The sequence below is a fragment of the Aquila chrysaetos genome, chromosome 5 (genome assembly GCF_900496995.4).
Source record: "Aquila chrysaetos chrysaetos chromosome 5, bAquChr1.4, whole genome shotgun sequence".
In the NCBI taxonomy this organism is placed as follows: Eukaryota; Metazoa; Chordata; class Aves; order Accipitriformes; family Accipitridae; genus Aquila; species Aquila chrysaetos.
This window is the reverse complement of record NC_044008.1, coordinates 51,079,030-51,098,215: the sequence shown is the minus strand read 5'-3', so window position 1 is coordinate 51,098,215 and position 19,186 is coordinate 51,079,030. Positions and strand designations below refer to the sequence as shown.

Genomic DNA, 19,186 nt, shown 5'->3' with positions numbered 1-19,186 from the left:
TACAATGGATAGCTCCCAGGACAGATGAATTGAGACATGTCATAAGTCATGCAATGTTTTCCAATAATGATTGTCTTTCTACGGGAAACTTAACAGGATAATTTTATTCCTTCAGAATACCACATTGGAGTTTATGATGGCATAGCAAATGGCTAGTAAGATAAATTGTCCTGCTTCCTTCTCTTTTCTAGCAGTTTGAAGAATCTAACTGTAGGGGGTGATAACTCTTCAGTATGTACTTAGTTACTGGCATTTCACTGAATCTACCAGCAACTAAAAATCAGACACACAACTGAACACTAAGTAGAGGCTGTAGTTAAGCTACTAAAAAGCCCTCCTACCTTGACCAATACAGGAAAGGTTGTGGAGGGACTGACGCTTATTGTTGCTGCTGGTACAGTCAAATCTCTTAACGCATTTGTCTTGCATGCAAAATAAGCAATTAGCTCTAAGTGACATAGACATCTTTTAGAAGGCAAGTCATTCGGTCTCCCCTGCTTCAGCAAAGTGGAAAACACCACTGTTTTTCTCCAGAAGTGGGACAGCTACTAAGGAACAGCTTTTCAAAAGCAGCTTTTATATACTGAATTGTAAAAGAGTACACATAATCTTGGTTTGTCCACTTGACTTTGTCTTTTGAAAAGCTTTCATGCCTCTTGTAGGACAAGGGATACTCCGCTCACTCCTTCTAAAAACAGCAAGGGCAGGAGGAAATGTGGAGCTCCCAATACATGCCTGATTTCTAACCAAGAGTGCAAAATCACCTATTCTTGCATGTCTAGCAGCTTTTCTTTTACCACTACCATTTGCACGTAATGTTAAACAGAATTCTTGACAGCATAGTTTAATTTTAAAGATTTACAGAAGGGCACTATTCCTACAGAAAATTTTTCAACTATTCCTGAGCACTTTTGGATGGATCTGTGGCAATAACCTCCCCTGAATTTTCTTATCCGCAGTCAGCTCTTAGTTTGCCAGTACAAGCTAAAGTGAGCTAAGAGGCCAAGCTTAACAGTTCAATATCTAAAGCTTTAGCATGGTTCCAGATTCTCATATGTTTGTCTTTAGCATTCTAAGACTTTTCAAAATATAGACAGAATCCAAGAACAATGGACTGTGCAAAGGCAGGGAAATAAATTCATCCGCCCTTTTATTTAATTGCAGAGGATTCCTTTTGCCCTACATATCTACGACCTCTCAGACTAAAGACAACCATGACGCTAGGAAACTACTGAAGCTAGAACCTACATAATCTAGTGAATTTGCAAACAGTGGTGTGAAATACTATGCTCTTACTGATTCAGTTGATCTACTCTTATTCTGCATAATTATACATCTCTTCACATTCTACACTGCTTTACAAATTGTAAACAGTAAGATAGTCTCACTCTCACAGCCAAGCCTTGCTATTTTCACTCGCACTTTTTACAGGCCTGGCTTCCCCTGCACTCTGTACAGAGTAAAATGTTATTATATGAAGCCTAAACAGCATCCATTTTAAATAACAAGACCCAAATATAAATCTTAACCTGTGTATTTCTCTGCAAGTTTGGCTGTACTTGGAATTATCAGTCCAGAACATCTCTATTTCAGACCCCAGTCCTTTTTGCCAAGAGAGATGTTCTTTTATCCTGATTATAGTGAAAAAAGCCAACTTGCTGGCTTGACTCAGGCTGTAGTCATTCTATGCCTCTATACAACCTTTTTATAGTTCCTGGTAGAGAGGCTGAAAGGAATCCTACACATCCACACAAGGTCTGAAATTTGTTGCCCTCTTGCAGAAAACCATCCAAAAATGACTGAATGAGATTTGTCCCTTCCCTATGTACTTTTCCTTTCTTAGAGTTAAGATGGTGCATGCAGTGATTTCCCTCATTTTGTGTCACTCCAGCTTTAATAACAGAGAAAGGGGCTGACTGCAAATTGTTCTATAAAAAGTACAACCAATTTCTCAAAAAAGTCTGATTACCTACTTAAATAAAATCCTCAAAGAAGCAACTACACACTTTAAAAGGAAGTATGGGACAATAAGAAAATCTCCAAGTCAAAATGCCTATGCCAAGAAGATTTAATATGGTCTCTGAATCTCAAAATAAGCCAAAACTATTCATTCCTGCAATTTACAAACACAGAATCATTCCAAATTGCCTAAAAGCCATAAGAATCCAAACCAATCACCAGCATTTCACAGATTAATCAAATGTCTCATGCAGACTGGGAAAACACAAGGCTGTGCTGCCCTCCTGTTTTTGCTCCTTCAGCATCAAGCAAAAACCTGATACCTATTCTAAATCAATGTATTCCATACTATTGCTTCCTGGGAGGCTGGGGGCTGAAGACATGTAGGAAAGTGAGAGTCTTTCTCCCAGTACTTTTCAAGGTATAAAAATTACATTAAAAAATTCCAGTAATATAACAGTAAATATAACAGTAATATAACAGGAAACCTTGCACTTAAATCCTCAAGTCTACTGTGAGTGGACAAGTTTTTCTAACAGGACACCCCACTTAAATAAATATTCCACCTACTACTACTCGTATTTTTCTCCTCTCATGTATATGAAAAACAGTCAATCTGCACTATTTTCAGAATAATATTCAAGGAACAAAGGAAGTTATGTACAGCACATTTTAAACAAAGTCAAAATACAGGAACCAAATTCAACTTCAATTGAGAATGTTTTAAATAAATTAAAGTTAATAGAATAAACCCTTCTCTGTAAATCTCTTCTTTTAATTTCCTTTAGTTAAAGATAGCAACATATTAGATTTAAGTCCATACATAACATATCAAATGCTTTTTTTTTTTTTTTACAGAGGATCTATTCATAGCAGCTTGTATTTGCAACATATGCAGCAAATTATACTCTTAAACACTTAATCCTAATAAAGATTAAATTTCACCCCTAACAATAAAGCTTGCATAAATCTTGCTATACTTGAAATAGGATTCTACAAATAAACAATAAAAGTCATAGGTAGCTATCATGACAATTAATAATTGAACATTTGAGATGTAAAGTTAGCTGTTTACATTGAAATGTTCTGATGAAATATTAAGAATAATTATGAATATTTTTTCAACTGGTAAATAAAAGAAAATATAAACCTTAACAAGATATAGGAAAATAAGAGATAGGTGAGAGCCCTGTGAGTCAGCATACATGTCTGAAAAATGTGAGCTCTTACGTGCCCTCTGTAGCAGCCATGAATGGACTGATCCCACTGAGAGGCCTTTGCAACTCCAGCACCTTGCAGAAGAGCCAAGTACCGCACCAACCCTCAATGCAAATCCAAAGAGAGAGAAAAATGACTACTGCAGCACAGATCCTCTGGTACTAACAGCCCATATAAACAGCACAGTCTGCTAGAGTAGCCCTCTGAAAAGAAGAATGGATGTAGATGAGCTACTCCAGCATTTTAAAAGCTGAGTAGAACTTAACAAGTATTGATGAACATAACTTAACAAGTATCGACACAAATGCCTCCACAAAGAATAAAGCAAGATGCATTAGAATCAAGCATGTCCCCACCAATTTAAACTTTGTTTCAAGTGCTCCATATATTATGTCTGACCTATCTGATGTTAATCATGCAGCTCTGAACAGCATTTTCTTCTTAGCTACTTTATTAAAAGAGCCAATTCCAACCCAAAATATAGATCAGGCAAGCAGGCCCCGATTTTACAAGACCAATCATGCAACTGCAAGCCCCAGTTCAAGCATGTATTCAGCCTAGCAAGCTGCATCACCCTTCAACATGAAACATCATTCTTCATTTGTCTTGACCCATGTTCTCATTTAGCTGTGCAAAAAGATCTGAGTGTGTCTACTTTCTCAACTAAAAATAAAACCAGGGTAAATCATTGGATATTGTTTTATACAGCAGCCCTGTAACTTACATGCAGAGAAGAGTCCATCAGGAACCTGCATCTAACACTTAATTCAGACTAAAACTCAACTAAAGACAATCTCAGTTTGCCTGAGACTTTGTTAGTGCAATTACATACACTATACATGCACATATTTCCATATAGCATACATATACAAATAAAGTCTAAAACTTTAGCAGTGCATTGAAGCTTTCAACATTGCACACGACCACCTAAAAAGGGGAATTATATTTTTTAGGGGTATGAGATGCTCCTTTTAAAAAAAAATGTGCTAGCTTTTCTCTGCAGACAAAGGCATATACACTTTGACAGGTACTAGGTACTTTCGATTTAACTTGAAGATGCAGACGTAATTTCTCAGAATAATACAGATGCCTAACTCTTTCAAACTCGTCAATCTTAGACACTGTAAATATCAGCAAGAATTTGGGTCCTTCACCACAAGGACAGGTTAATGGAACTGGACCTGCCTCGTATCACTTGCAGAATCACATTATTATAGAAATTAGAAAACTGCTTAAGTAGCATGGAATAATTTCATGAAGGGGCTCAGAGTGGCCTTATTTCAAGAAGAGCTGAGGAAGAACTAGCAGGTGCAAGGATGTTGTACCAGAAAACTCTTCTCTCAGGAGACTGGATAGAGTTGATGACATGGGAAACTTGGGTTGCCAACTTTCTACAGAGTATATAACCCTGAAACTCTGAGAAAATGAGTTGGATTATGAAGGTTGAAGAGAGAGGCCAGCCCATTACTGAAAGATAATCTAATTGAATTTTGCTAATTTTATCTGGACGATTACCCTTAAGATGAAGGGCTAGTGCCACTTTTTCATTGCTGCTAGTCTGTTTTCTTCACTTCTCAGCTCCCCTCTTTCACAGACCCATCTGGAGCTAAGAAAGCACATTAGTGAAAATTTCCCACAAAGGGTTGCTTTTGTGCAGCCAGCTATGCTTTCCCCACACTTAATGCAGCTTTTCTTGAGAGGAGTTCCTCAGAACTCGGTAGCCTTACTCTCAGAGTAAGGCATTCTTGAACAGAGTAAGACAATGTTGAGTGGTAACAGTGGAACCTAAAGGTTGGCTTTGACTATACTGATCCAGACATGCACATTACTGGCTAATGTTTGCATAATTCATTCACATTTTATGCCAGAGGAATCTCTTACTTCATGAGTTAAATTTTATTCATAGCTGAAGTCTACATTCAAAATAAGACTGGGCTATTATGAAGGCAAAGACTTATAAAAATTGAAAACTCCCTTTGAAACACATGCTTTCCAGTAAGAGCAGCTAGCAAAATGCAAAACACGGTCAACATTCCAACACCATGATGTCAATTTTCATATGCACAGACAAAATGCTGCATGTAGAAATCAACTCTCTATATCTTCCTTATTTATGGTGTGCTTGTGTTTCCCTCTGCTTTCATTAGCAGAACTGCACCGTGCAGTGGAGAGTGCAACCCCTTAAAAGGTTCAAAGGAATCTTCTGAATATAGTAAATCTGGCAAAAAGTCACATTGATTTTTAAAAAGTGAATTTCCATGTTCTGCTTCAGTTCTCCTGAAAAACAGTGTACATGCTCTAAGGACTGGTTTTGATGTTTCCCTCTGCAGTAGTTTGGAGAAATTCCTGCCAACAGGGATGGTCTGGAACACCTGATAAAATGGTCTTCAATGGCACACAATAAAAAAGTGACATGTAAAAAAATGGAAATCACTTCAAATTTTGCAAGGTTTATAAGCAACAGGCAAACTATCTTTTTTATCATCTCTGCTTTTTTTCCAGAGGGATAAATACAGCCAATTCTCAAGAAAACTAACAGCTGCAGACACAGATTTAAATGCCATCTGTCCTTAGCAGTTACATGAAGAAGAGATGAAATGATTCACACCACACAACAGGAAATACGATAACCAACTAGTTAGCACAAATAAAATTCAGCCTCAGTTTGCTTCCTAAGGGCAGGTCTTACTCAAGAAAAACTCCCACAAAGTGCCTGCAGACTTCACTGGCACGGTTACTCAAGTGCAGAACGCTGTACCGTTGAAGTAGAAAGCCCGAATTTTACAAAACAAGGTCTCACTTGTGGCACAGCAACCTAATGAAGTCCACAGGACTCCCCAGCCTGGATCTTTTTCAGGACTGAGGTTTTATAGTGCCTAGGCTGAGAGTCCTCATACTACTACTGACTCAGTGTGGATTTTTGGCAGACAAGGAATGATGGGACACTCATATAGTACAGTTGCAGGGGACAAGGTCTTTTCTTCAGTCTTTTCAAGGACTGGCCTTAACATTTGAAACAATAAGAAAGTCTACAATTCCTACATTTTCCCCATTTCTAAATAGTGGCTTCTATGTGACATATGACAGATGGCTCACAGAGGACTAAATTCAGCAAGAAAAATAAGCAATTATAAACAAATACATCATTGGTGTTTGCTAAGGACATAATTCAAGCAAGTTCAAAAGATCAGAACAAGACCCACATGTTCTGTTATCCCAGCTAAAGCCCTTCTCAAGATGGTTATCTACAGGAAGAAATTTTCTCCAAGAAAAGCTTAGTGTTCCCAGTACATCTCTGTTGCCCTTGGAGAAACCATGCAAGTTGTTTTTTTTTTTTAATTAAAATTCAGCTCAAATAAAAATTAAAAATATACAGAAAATTTTCCCTTTCAAAGTAACACTGCAGTTTAAGACTAGGTAAAGATTTAAAAGGTTGCAAGTTAAGAACAGGTGATGCTAACAGGATATTTGAAAGGCCCATGAGACTTGCAACATTAAGTAAAATGTATTTGCCTACTGATCTAATTGCTTACTAATTTTCAAATCTATTCCCACTGGATAAGTAATGGCATTTTAAGCCCAACTCCTGGCATTAAAAATACATTTATAGTTTCCTCTTAGCAGAAGATAAACAGCTGCATGGTAAAAACCCATATGTTAAGATGGCATTCTGGAGGTTTTCTCATAGCTTTAACCAACCTATTGTGTTCTGAATTTAACTGAAAGAGGTAGGAAGAGGAAATGGGAAAAGCATTTGGGTGCGCAGTTTCACACTGGGGTGAAGGCAAGTGCTCACTCCTGCAGGGAAAATGTCTGGAATATTTGTGTCTTGCAGAAGGACTGACCACATAATGAAAGTGGAATTTAAGCCAAGCCTTATTTAGTAAAATACCAGAAACCATTTCTCTATTTATGTTGCTCAAGGAAATACTAGCATTTGTTTAAAAACAAGAAACTACTGCAGCAATTAAGCAATATGACCCTAACCTCCTTGTACACTTTAAAAACCATTCCAAAACTTTAAAATTTGAATATGCACCAGAAACATAATAAAATTGTTTGTAAGGAAAAAAATTTAATAACCATGTAAAAATAAAAAGTATTCCAGGCAGACACAAAGAAACTCAGAATGGACGCACCTCACCTACGCAGGTTTCAAGCAAGTTCTTATGCATCCAGGACATACCCTGCAATACACTTGGAGTTTGGAGAATGTATTTCTTTGTTAGTTTTTAAATTATGAGTCATAAGTGACAGTAGGTCTAGGACTGGTTCTAACTTCTGGTTCAAAGATCCTTGTTGAAGTGTAGCCCCAAGGAACATCAAAATGACATAAGAACAGCTGAACTGGTTCGGACCAAGGATCCATCTAGCCCATCAGCTTCTGGCAGTAGCCATAACCGGACACCCAAAGAGCATGTCCAGAGCAAGTACGTACAATACTTCCCTGGACGACTTTCCTGGACTCACCTACTTTTCTTAGCCTGCTGTGGTTTGTTTATATAGTAGTACTTGGTGGATCTTCCCAGTACTCATTCTCTCTCCCCTGAAATCCATGTAATCTTCTACTCAAAAAAAAAAATCTATGGCAAGGAGTGCCAGAGATCATTACATGGAGAACAACCACCTTTCATTGTTTTGAATCTGTCTCCTAGTAGTTTTATTTAATGGCACTCAGTTCTTACGCTGGAAGAAACAAGCTACCAGCTGATTCTTGTCTAGCCTTTCCACCCCATTCATAAAGGCATCAGAACTGTATACAGTACTCAAGTGTGGGCAAACTAGGAATTCATACAGTGAAAGGATGATACTCTTTGCTTTGTTTTACACCTTCCCTTCATAGCATTTCCTACCATTCAGTTTGCACTGTTAACTGCTGCCAAGCTCTGAGCTGGCTGTTCCATGAAAAGACTTACCTAAGAATCACCCGTCTGGAGGAAAAGTGTAACTGTTAGTCACGTAAAGCACCTTATATTCATATAAATAAAGCTATAATATCAGGCCACAAAAACAGAGCCTGTTCAAGCAGTCTTATTGGTTAGGGGCATTAGTAAAATCCCTACATAGCATACAGCGTACACAACACATCTCTCCAGTGATAGATGTATTCCCTCTTCTGCTTTCTAACAAAAGTGTTGATGAGATCAGCTGATAGAATCAGTAATATGTTGGATGTACCTGGCAGTTTCCAACTAGAACATCATCTACCAAGCAGGCAATACTCAAGACACTACTATGCTATTGTTTTTTTCAGCCAACATCCATGTTAGTCAACCAGGGAACAATTTAAAACTATTTGGAGACCAAATGAGTAATGAGACCTTGAAACCATCTAATAAAAGAAGACTCTCAAGAGAGGAAGCCAAATCATATTTTAGCATATTTCATTTGTTATACATCCACAGAGAGCACTGAGCTTGTTTAGCCTTCTGCTTCCACACCACTGCTACACCAACAAGAGGCTGCAGTAGCTGGGAAAGCAAGGAAAACTCCCATCAGAAGAGGCGAATCTGAATGTATCGGAACCAGTACTTGCATTGTCCTTTCACAGCAGATGGCCTGAAGCAGCCCCATATACAAGCAGGGAAATTGCCACAAAAAGGGAGGGATTTTTTTGGAGCTAGTTATGTTCTTGCTGAATCAGCCAGCTGGGAATAATGCCAGCTTCTGCAACCTTCTCAGCTTCTGCAAGGTGCAGGCCAGGAAACATTTATTGCCAAACAGAGCTTGAGAGAACACAATCCCTTACCCTTCACGTTCTGTGGCAGTGCAGGTGTGCCCATGTCATCTTACTTCTATGATACTAAAAGGCAATAAATCAGCTAAAACTCTCTTCTTTATGTCTGCATTTACTATAGAGCGAGCCTCTATAGTTCCTTTCACATATACACACTATAAACGATACCCTGTTCTGCTTGCATGCACTGACAAGAGACTGTATCCTATAAATTTTAAGCAGCGTCAATTTTTGGCAAAGCACCTGATGACAGAAAAAATATTACATAAATACAGAAATACATGTTTCCACATATAAACAAATGCTCCACTTATTTAATGCCACAAAACAGCATCATTAACCAGTTGGGACCTCCCACCATGACACAAATGACAACAGTTAGCATACAACAACAATCTAGTAATTGCAATCGTAAATGCATTTTTAATATTGTTTCACAATTTAGTAGAGCTGACTTGCATTCACTGTGTTTCTAGTGCATCCAGAAGCATGACAAACCGACAATTCTTGGAAACCACATTTCTCAAAACAGATTGAAAATACTGTTTTCATTTTCTCTCCATAATGATGTTAAATCTAATAAATATAAAATTAGAAACAGAAATAACATTGTTCCTAAACAATTTATGTAACATGCTGTCTGGAAGGGATATATTAGGCCAAGTTTTCAAAAACTGCCCTCCCTTTATACACACATGATGCTTGTACTTGCACTTCTCGAACATTATCAAATATCTACACACCCAGGTACTAGAATTTAGACACCAGAAACCAATTCTTTCAAAAGAGTTTTAAGCATGAAAGTTTTGGTTTAGTCAGCTAAATATGATGACAAATGCTTAGCCAGACTTTTGAAAGTGCCCAAGGCACCTAATGCTTGGTTTCCATTGGATTAATTGAAATTTACCTTGTTACTTGTTTCAAAAAATCCAGCTAAGCACCTACCAATACAGCTAAGTACTTAACAGTATTTGTGTTTAACTTATGTCCCAAGTCTTAATGAAGTCATCAAAACAAAGGCTCCACATCACGCAGACCCTTCTGAAAATGCTGCTATATCTGCATTAAGTTTAGCAACCTTGTGTGGCTGACGGTCATCAAAAAGCGAGTTCGTAAAACTGTACTTCCCCCTAGAAGTGGGAGTGAGGCCATTTTGAAAGTATGACCTTTAAATTCAAGAGCACTTCACAGTCTACAGACCTCAGCTAACATCAAGAAAAGTTCTCCTCTTATGAGAAAGTTATATGCATGCTTTCAAAATCTAAAGGAATTATTTATCTGTTGGTGACAAAAGTGAGTGCAGAGGGCATATCAGAACTGCAGTTCTATACAGTTCCTGTGTGGGTCTTGGTTGTCTCTCCGGAGTTGCCATGGCTATATCCAATGTTCTTTCTGGAATGCTGTGCTCACTAGCAAACTGTACTTCAAAAACAAACCCATTCTTCCACCATGCACAAACTCTCTCTGTTTTACAGAGATTTTGCATAATAAGAATTACACTGGAATTGGTCAAGTAAGACTGTGTTGGACTGTACACAGCCACAAGACTTTATCATCAGTATTATCAACTATATAAAATCTTAAGGACAAACTGACTTAACAGTAAAGTACAACATTTGCACAGTATGATGTAACTCATGCCCAAACATTTGTTTCATAGCCTTACAACACAAACAAGTATAGAGGCACAATTATAAATCTGCTTCCACTATCACTGCAATTAATGTATTTTACTACTTAATTGCAAGCCACATTATATTTGGTGTTTACTTAAACCCCAGCTCCTGGATTCAGGTGACCACAGAGAACTAATTTAAGAAAAGCTTCAGGCCCAAAAATTGCAGATAAAGACATAAATATGCAAACCCTACTGGTTCTAGAAGTAAAATCAAATACAAAGGACTCAGATTTTAAAATTTATGTTCTTTTCAAGCAAAACTCATTATTTTGGATGGCCAAATCATGATTTCTGAATGAACAGTAAAAGGGCTTTAATGTCAGTACAATCAGTCATGTACATTTTCTGTGATGCAAAGGCAGGAATGGAATTTGGTACACTGTGCAAAACTGCCACCTCAGTGCCGTTTATGCCCCAATTTGGTAAGGAATATGAAGGATCCAGATGCACCAAGCAGACCTAAATGAGTAATCATCAATGACTAAGTGTTCAAGTATCTGCTAAAACCAAAGATCATCCTAGAGCTATTCCTTCATTTCTTTACTACTTTCTCAAGAGAAATTAGAAGCCACAGGCTGTGGTGAGAGATTATTCCTACACTTGAGGCTTCTCTAAAAGTGTTTGACTCTTGGATACCTAGTTTTGGAACCAGCAAGTTGCAGCTCTACACACAAGTGATTTGAGAATCTCTGCCCATCTCTGTAACCTCATCAGAAATTATCATCACAGTGACCATTGATACCCATGTCTGAAGACGCAGATAGAGAATTCAAAATCTAGCTGGATATTGAGATTAAACCACCTTTGCCACATTGGAATGAATGGGTTTGGACCATGCTTTAGCTGAATAACCAAAGACTGATTTTGAGTTGTATCACTGCAAGCATCATTCATAATCACTGTGATAAAAATATTTACTGAGAAAATGAAAACAAATAAATGAGATAGTAAAAGGATGCCTTCACTGGCATCATCTGTACTCTTGGTCATCTCCCATAGTTGATTTAAATTTTTTATGAGTACATTTTAAAAAAATAAGTATTCATACACAGTTTGTGTCTCAAGTCACAAGACAGATTCATCACAATTTTTCTGGCAAGTCAACTCTTTTGGATTGTAAATTGGGGGTAACAGGAGTTCAGATCCTATGAGCACTGGCTGAGCAATCATTATTAGTCATAAATTCAAAGCAAGTTCAGAAACTTACAGAAGTTTTCTGGTAATGCTGTCATTGAGTTACAACCTTGTCAATAACAACGAATATTCTAAGTCAGAACACTCCTACAGAGTCTCAAAAGTGTTATTTTTCTATAGTAGAGGCATTTCAATCTTCAAACTAAGAACAAAACCACAGGCCTATCAAGGCTGATACCAAAACTCCAGATGGGTGCAGAATTGCAACCTGCCTACAAAAAAAAGGGAAACTGCTTCAGATTTAACTCTGGACTTGCAAATCTCACCCTAATATTTTTGATTAAAGTTACTGGAGACTTAAGAATCCTTATTATTGTATGGCACGTAGATCATAGTGTATTTTCTGAACATTGGTGTGCAATACATTCAGTGACTGTAAAACAATACTCCAAAGGTTTTCCACAAAGATGGTGTCCAAGTCCACTATGTCATATAATGGACATCAGATTTTTGGCCTTGCAAAACTCAACCTTAAAGACATTTACAATGTTGGTAGTTTTTGGCAGATTGGTTATGGCAGAATCATTTTGAATCTGATAATGTTTTCAGCATGTATATCCTTTATATCCAAAATAGATAGGAAAAAAAACATAATGCAGGCAGGAATTGCAGAAACATAAATCATGGGAGCAACCAACAGTTTATTCAATGAATATGTGACCTATGAAACTTCTCCTTCCATAGAAACCCACAGCTAATGCTTCTTAAATATCCAGACATGGCGTCTTTCCTGTTATTCCCTCCTCAGACATTAGCAACCCTATGGTCTTTGGAGGTGAAACGGACTGATTTGTAGAGGGTTTGATTTGGACTGTAGGAACCTAAGAAAATATCAGCATATTCCTGATTTGAAAACAACATACCAGAGATTAAATCTAAAATGAACCCATGTGTAAAATTCTTGATGATATATATTTATCTATATGAATCTGCTAACCATCATTTCTTGCTGCCATTAATCCATTAGTAAGAATATACAGATACACAGTCTTACATACATTTTGTAACAAATATAACAGCATCTAGCTGAATGGTGTAATAAAATGTTATCACAAGGTTAAGAAAGAGTTGGTTACCAGGCTGAGCATCCTGCCTTTTCAATTACCAATATGGAGCCACAGGTACTCAAGAGATCACTTGAAAGCAGCAAAATTGGACTTGGATACTTCTATTAGCTTAATCATCTCCTAAAATCTGTAGTATTGATAGCTCATCTGCTATCATGTGAGAAAAATTAGGAGCCTTTTACACCATATTTAGCAATAAATACACATGAACAGTTACATTCAAGGCCAAGGGTATAGTTAATGTTCACAAATACATACAGTCTGTGGAATACAGTAACTTTGGATAGATTCATCATTTAAATCTTTAGAAAAAATGAATTATTCCATGTTGCTGCTACCATTTGGTGGTGGAGGTTTTTTTGTTTTTAAGAAGAACATACAGACATCATTTGCTTGGATTACCATTGGCTTTAGACTAACACAGTTCCAATAATTTCATTTGTATTGGCACATATCGGAGAAAGTGGGCTCTATGTACGCAAAAGAACACAGCCAAGGCTAGCCCGTAAGTGATCTCCCGAGTCATTTATGCCACTGCTCTTGGTCACAGAGCAGAATTAATGAACAGGCAGCTCAGCAATGCTCAGTGGTAAACTATTCATTGGGTTATCCTATGAAATCTAACTTACCTGTGACTAATCTGCCCCTGACAAAACAATTTTGTCGAACTTGAGACGCTGCGTATCTGTAAGGGCAGAGTTCAGTTTGGAGCCTAGCTAAACACCATGCTGTGCTTGTTACCATGCTAGGAAGAATCAGAAAGGGCTCCTATAACCAAAGTTAACTTTCATTTCTTCACAGTAACAGCTACCTCTTTTTCACAACTTCTCATGTTAAAGTTTTCTTTGCGTTACATTCATACCACATTTCCACCACATTCTTTTAAAATGGTCATTATTTTATTCTGTACCTGCCTCAAGCAGGATGAAATTAATCAATTGCACATAAGTGACATGACATAGACTTGTGACCTTGCCCAGCATCCAATTGTTTCTAATTGATTAGCTCCAGACATAAGCACTTTAATAGCCAAAAACAACACAAGTAGATCCTATGGTACAATATTAGGGTAGAATGACTGTGTGTGGTCCATATAGTATGGCCCCAAGCAACCAATTAAAGAATTAATGGTTATTGGATACCAAAAATGTTGTGTTAAATAATATAAAATATCTTTAATGTGCCTAAAATTGTGATAAAACACCTAAAACTTAGGAGCACAAGGGCCTCCTACAAGATTGGGGTTAAGTGCTAATGACTCAAATATGCCAAATAGATTAGGATATTTTAAAGGACAATCAAGACCAAAAAATTTGACCTGGACTGAAATGTTCATAAAGCTACTCACAATAGCCTATTGATTACTACAATGTGTTTGGGTTGTTTTTATTACAAAGAGACAAGTGAAGCTATGCCAAACCATTCGTGGAGAAAAGGAAACTATGCCACTACTGGTTCCAGTTCTACAATAAGAAAAATATGAAGGAAAAAAATACAAGAAAAATATTGTATAAAAAAAAGTCTCTTCACAACTAAAAGGCCAAAACACAAAGTTGACATTTCCCTTCTCTGAACTTCTATTCTCATCTTGAAGAGAACTATTAAGTGAACTTTACATACTACTTTCTGAGCATTTTATAGGGCCCTTTATTACAGCATCACTCAACTGCTTGCACACAAAAGTACAAGCTGAACAGGCACAGCAAAAAGCAGAAGATCCCACTGTTGCCCTATCTGCTTGGACGTGCACTGAATGCACTGTGTTTTACTGCACAATTAATATGAATCTAATAAGTTTTACTTTAATGGCGAGTCCTTTACTCAAGTAACTAGCATACTTTCATGACTAGCTGCAACCATAATACACATAAGGAGGTGTTCCTCAACAGGTAGCTGCCAAATGACTCACAGCACACCGTGCATTCAGCAGTGCTACTGAGGATAGCCCCATTCCTACTACCTTAAACCTCAAAGTCCACCCTAAATCGATCATAGTGTACTCAGCTGTCTAGTACAGTCTCCTCAGTTCTTCATACTCCTTTTGAATTTACTTTTGCCTGCTGTATTATCCCTCAATTCAAAGTTCTTCAGGATGTACATTTATATAACGCCCAGCATACCAGGCTCCAGTTTGAAACGACCATTTCTCAGCATTGCAATAGTACAAACAAAAACTACTACAATTCTTCAAAAAACAATGCTATTTATTTCAAAGGATATTTTTCAGTTTATTTAGTTGTCCTTTTCTAAGGATTTCTGGATTTGGGTGTACTTGCGACTGAAGAATCCTTGAAACATTCTGTGCTGTGGCAACTATCAGTATAGAGAATGACATACTATAACAACATCTCTGCTGCATGCCAGCACACCATATTTCTTGAAATACTCACTTCTTGGAACTGATTAGGCTCATGTGTCAGGCAATAGATCAGTTGGCAGCTATGGTTTTCCTCCATGGTTCCTGTATTCATTGAACACTTGAAGCAAAGACCGTTTTGGACCACCTTCCCCCCTTGTCCCAACACTGACTTCCGAGTGCTTTAGATGTTTCTACCCAGGTATTTATATAACCCTTGTCACTTACAGTATCTTAACATTTATCAGGTGCTAAACCTCCTCAGGGCAAAGAGCAGCTGTTCTGCCTAGAAAAAGCCATGGCATTACACATCTGGCAACATCTCCCTTTGGTCCCCATATAGTAAAGTCAGGTACAATATTACTAGGAAGAGAAAGAATATTAATTTTCCACATGGATGTCTTTGAAATTCAGTACAGTGAAAGGAAAACCTTCTCATCGGGAGCCTTTTATTTACAGTGCAGTTCCTTCAGCAGTTTTCTGTTTAAAAAACAGTAATTCGAAGTGTGCAGCAAGATCATCTGATAAAGGACCAGGCATGACAATAGCAACAAGTTCATTACCTACCTGCAGATGAGCATAGATAGCAATAGCAAGCCAAGTGATCTCCCAGAAGAGCCCTGTGGCTTTAGGGCTGGCCATACTCGTGCCTTGGGGCTCTGCTGAGAGAAATTGTTTCAAGTTACAAACAAAATCAAGTGGGGTCCGACAGAATTTCAATGACTAAAGCAAACTGGGCAAAGGCATGGAACTGGCCTTTGGAAGAAATGCAATGCAAACACCAGAGTTTTGTGCCGGCCAGAGGAGCAGACGCGCAGTGCATGCCATGAGCACTGCCTGCAGGGTGGGGTAGTTCCAATTAGGGAACAGAAAGGGAAGAAAATGAAAGATATTGGGAAGCTGGCAATAGTGGGCAAGTTTTATTATCTCCTGAACGTAGGAGAATTTATCAAATTGGGAACACCTCCCATCTTGATCTCCAGAAGGTAAAATCCAAGGAGCATAGGATTTCTGATGTACTGTTCCAGCACTTTCACCCACTCAAAGCTGAAAGCCCAGCCCCAGGACTTCAGCAGTCATTTGCACTGCCTTTGAAAGCTCTGATCATAACAGCTCAGAGACTAAGTGATCAGGGCAGAGGGAAAAAAAAAAAAAAACACCAAACAAACAAACAAAAAAAACCCCATCAATTTAGTTATCATCACCATTACAGGGCCAACACAAAACTGTCAGTCACTTTTACTAAAAACTTCAACTTAAAACTGCCAACAAGAAAAAAGTCATGTAATAATGCTGCTAATTCTGTTAATTCCTAGTGTCAACACATCTTTTTTCCTCAGACTATTCATTACCACAGTGATCTCAAAACAGTACAAGTTCCACGGACCCCTAGCACACATACACGCAAACACAAACAGCCCTCCCTCCCCTCCTCCCAGCCACCACCCCACTATTGTGCAAAGCCCCATAGCGAATGCACATCCCTCCTTCAAAACAAGTACTCCTTTCTAAAAGGTCAGATATCCCAATGGAAAACCATCTAACCAAACAGTTCTTGCACCTGTCAACTAAACATAATTAAGATTTCTTACACAACGAAGTGTTTTATTCCCTCCCTCCAAAAAAATTTAAAAGTTCCCCTGCCTCCCAAAAGGTTTAGCTCTCCTGGATGCTTTTGTCATTCGAAAGTTTCAATCAACTACGGCAATAAGAGAAGGAAGATTTCTTTTTATTTCACACACGCACGCACCCCCCGCCAGGCATTGCTGAGAGCCACGACTGGCGAAACACACCGGAGTCCGGTACTTCGCAGGTGCCGGGGCTCCCCAAGGGCTCTGCGAGCAACCCGCGCCGCCCTGCCCTCCCGGAGACTCCTCTAGGACGACCCTCGCCCAGCACCGCGCCCGCCCCCGCTTACGCGGAACCCGACCGGCCCGTCCGGGGGAGCCGCCCGCGGGACCCGGCCCGCCGCCCGCCTCCCTCGCGGGAACGCGCCCGGGGAAGCGGGTCGGGGAGGCTGCCGCCGCCCGAGGGCCGGCCCGGGCGGCCGCAGGGCTCCCCTCCCCCGGCGCTGCCGCCGAGCTCACCCACCTGGTGCGGCGCCGCGGCGCCCGGCTCGGCGGGGAGCGCGCAGCGGGGCTGGGGCCGGGGCCGGGGCCGGGGCCGGGAGGGAGGCGGGGACCGGGTCCGGCGCTGCCGGCGCCTCCTTCCCTCTCGCAGGGCAGGGGAGAGCCTTGCCTGTCACGGCACCGGGGATACAGCATCCTGCATCGCGAGCGGCGGCCCCTCCCTCACGCCAGGCTCCAGCCCACCGCCGCACGTTAGCCAAGGTCCTACAGGCTGCTGGCAGCGGGCCGCCTCCGCCCGCCCGCCGCAGCCCGGCCCCGGCGAGAGGCGCCCGGGCGCCTCCACCTGCGGCGCGGGGCCGCGGCCGGGCCCGGCGCCCGCTCCGCCGCCGCGGCTCGGCACCCCCCGCGCAGCCCCTGCCTCCCCGGCCGGCGCGAACGAGCGGGCGGGCGGGCGGCCAAGGGGGCCCGGCACCCTCCCCCCCAACCCCCGCCTCGGCTGCGGAGGCACTGGCGGCGCTCCGGGTCGGCGGCCCGGACCCCGGCAGCCCGGGACCAAGTGGTTCGCCTTCCCCCGAGGGGCGAAAGCTACCGTGAAGTCAGCCCCCAAATCTGATGCAAAGCAGCTTCCAAAACCGCAACCATCCTGTGTCTCATCTCCAAGTAACTCTCACAATACAGCTGCAAATCTGCTCACGCACCGAGGAGGTCTTTAATCATGCTGCCCTCTACGATATTTTTAGGTTTCCTACTGTAAATCTGACGAGCATGTCTCACACGACAGCTTTGGGCTGCTAAACAGGAACGCTAAAATCCTCTACCTTTGCGCTACGGCTTCCACTGATGTCCCAAGCTTTCGTCGCGTCCGCTAAGAGCAGCACGTAGAAAAAGGGCTATTATCCCTGCCACTGAAGTTAAAAATACGCTCCAGTGAACTAAACATAACCGATGAAGAGTTTGTTCAAATATGTTGCGCTGGAAACTTTTCCAATCTGTTTAGGTTTCTCACCAGCACGGGAGGCGCCTCCTCCATCGTTAGGAACAGAGTGCCCTCTGCTGAAACTAGGCTGACAGGGGAGCCCAGCCAAAGGCAACACAGGCGCCGGAGAGCGGACCCCCGGGGGGAGAGCTGCACACCCTCCTCGCTGCGGCACGAAGGGGACGGCTCTCTGGGACATCCCCGACTTCGCACGAACACCTGCGCTGCCCGCTCTGCCTCCTCCACACCACTGCAAGACTCGCAGGCTGCGCTGCCTGCAGGCTCACCCTGACAGCTGAGGCAAGCTGTTCTTTCCAGTCTGCACGTTACCACGATAATAGGCTGCGTAACCGGCAAGAGTACTGCTAAGGACTTGATCTTTTCTTTTTCTAATACTGGTCAGCTGAAAGTACATCAACTTCCTGGAAAGCTTTGCTTTCTATCCATTTCAGTTGCTACAGTTACTTAAACAACTCCGTAGTCCTTTAACCATGACTTCAGTTATAACCCTGCCATTTGTTACCTTCAAAAAAGATATATTGGTGCAGTCAGCTTATACTTCAGACTTGATCACAAGTGATTTTAAAGCCAGAATTTAGCCATTAGATCAACTGAGGCCAAAAATCAATTTTTCCTGTCCCAAAACTATGGCTGGTAGTACTGCAAGTACTACCGGAACAAAAAACCAAAAGATGTTCACAACTACGGGATGAAGCTGACCCTCAAGAACTGCCATCTAGTTAGGAATGTACACAGCTTGCACCATCCCTATTTAGAATACCACTTCTCTTAAAATTATTTACCCCTCAATAGTGAAGCAGTCCCCTGGGTCCCTGAAGCAATAGGTGCACAGTGGGCTATTAATTTGATTGCCAGATGGGCGTATTTAGACAAAATAGCCCTGGCTATGTTCCTAGCACTTGTATTAGCCA

The 19,186-nt window shown here is 40.7% G+C and overlaps 1 protein-coding gene across 1 annotated transcript in view; it reads right to left on the bottom strand.

Moving 5' to 3' along the window:
* ADAMTSL3 (ADAMTS like 3) overlaps window positions 1–17,583 on the bottom strand; it is a 189,045-nt gene extending 171,462 nt beyond the window's left edge. The window contains 2 exon segments of the mRNA XM_030013720.2: window positions 15,777–15,871; window positions 17,301–17,583. Of these exon segments, the coding sequence (XP_029869580.1) occupies window positions 15,777–15,851 (75 nt within the window). The 5' untranslated portion in view covers window positions 15,852–15,871; window positions 17,301–17,583.
* Between the last annotated feature and the right edge of the window lie 1,603 nt (window positions 17,584–19,186).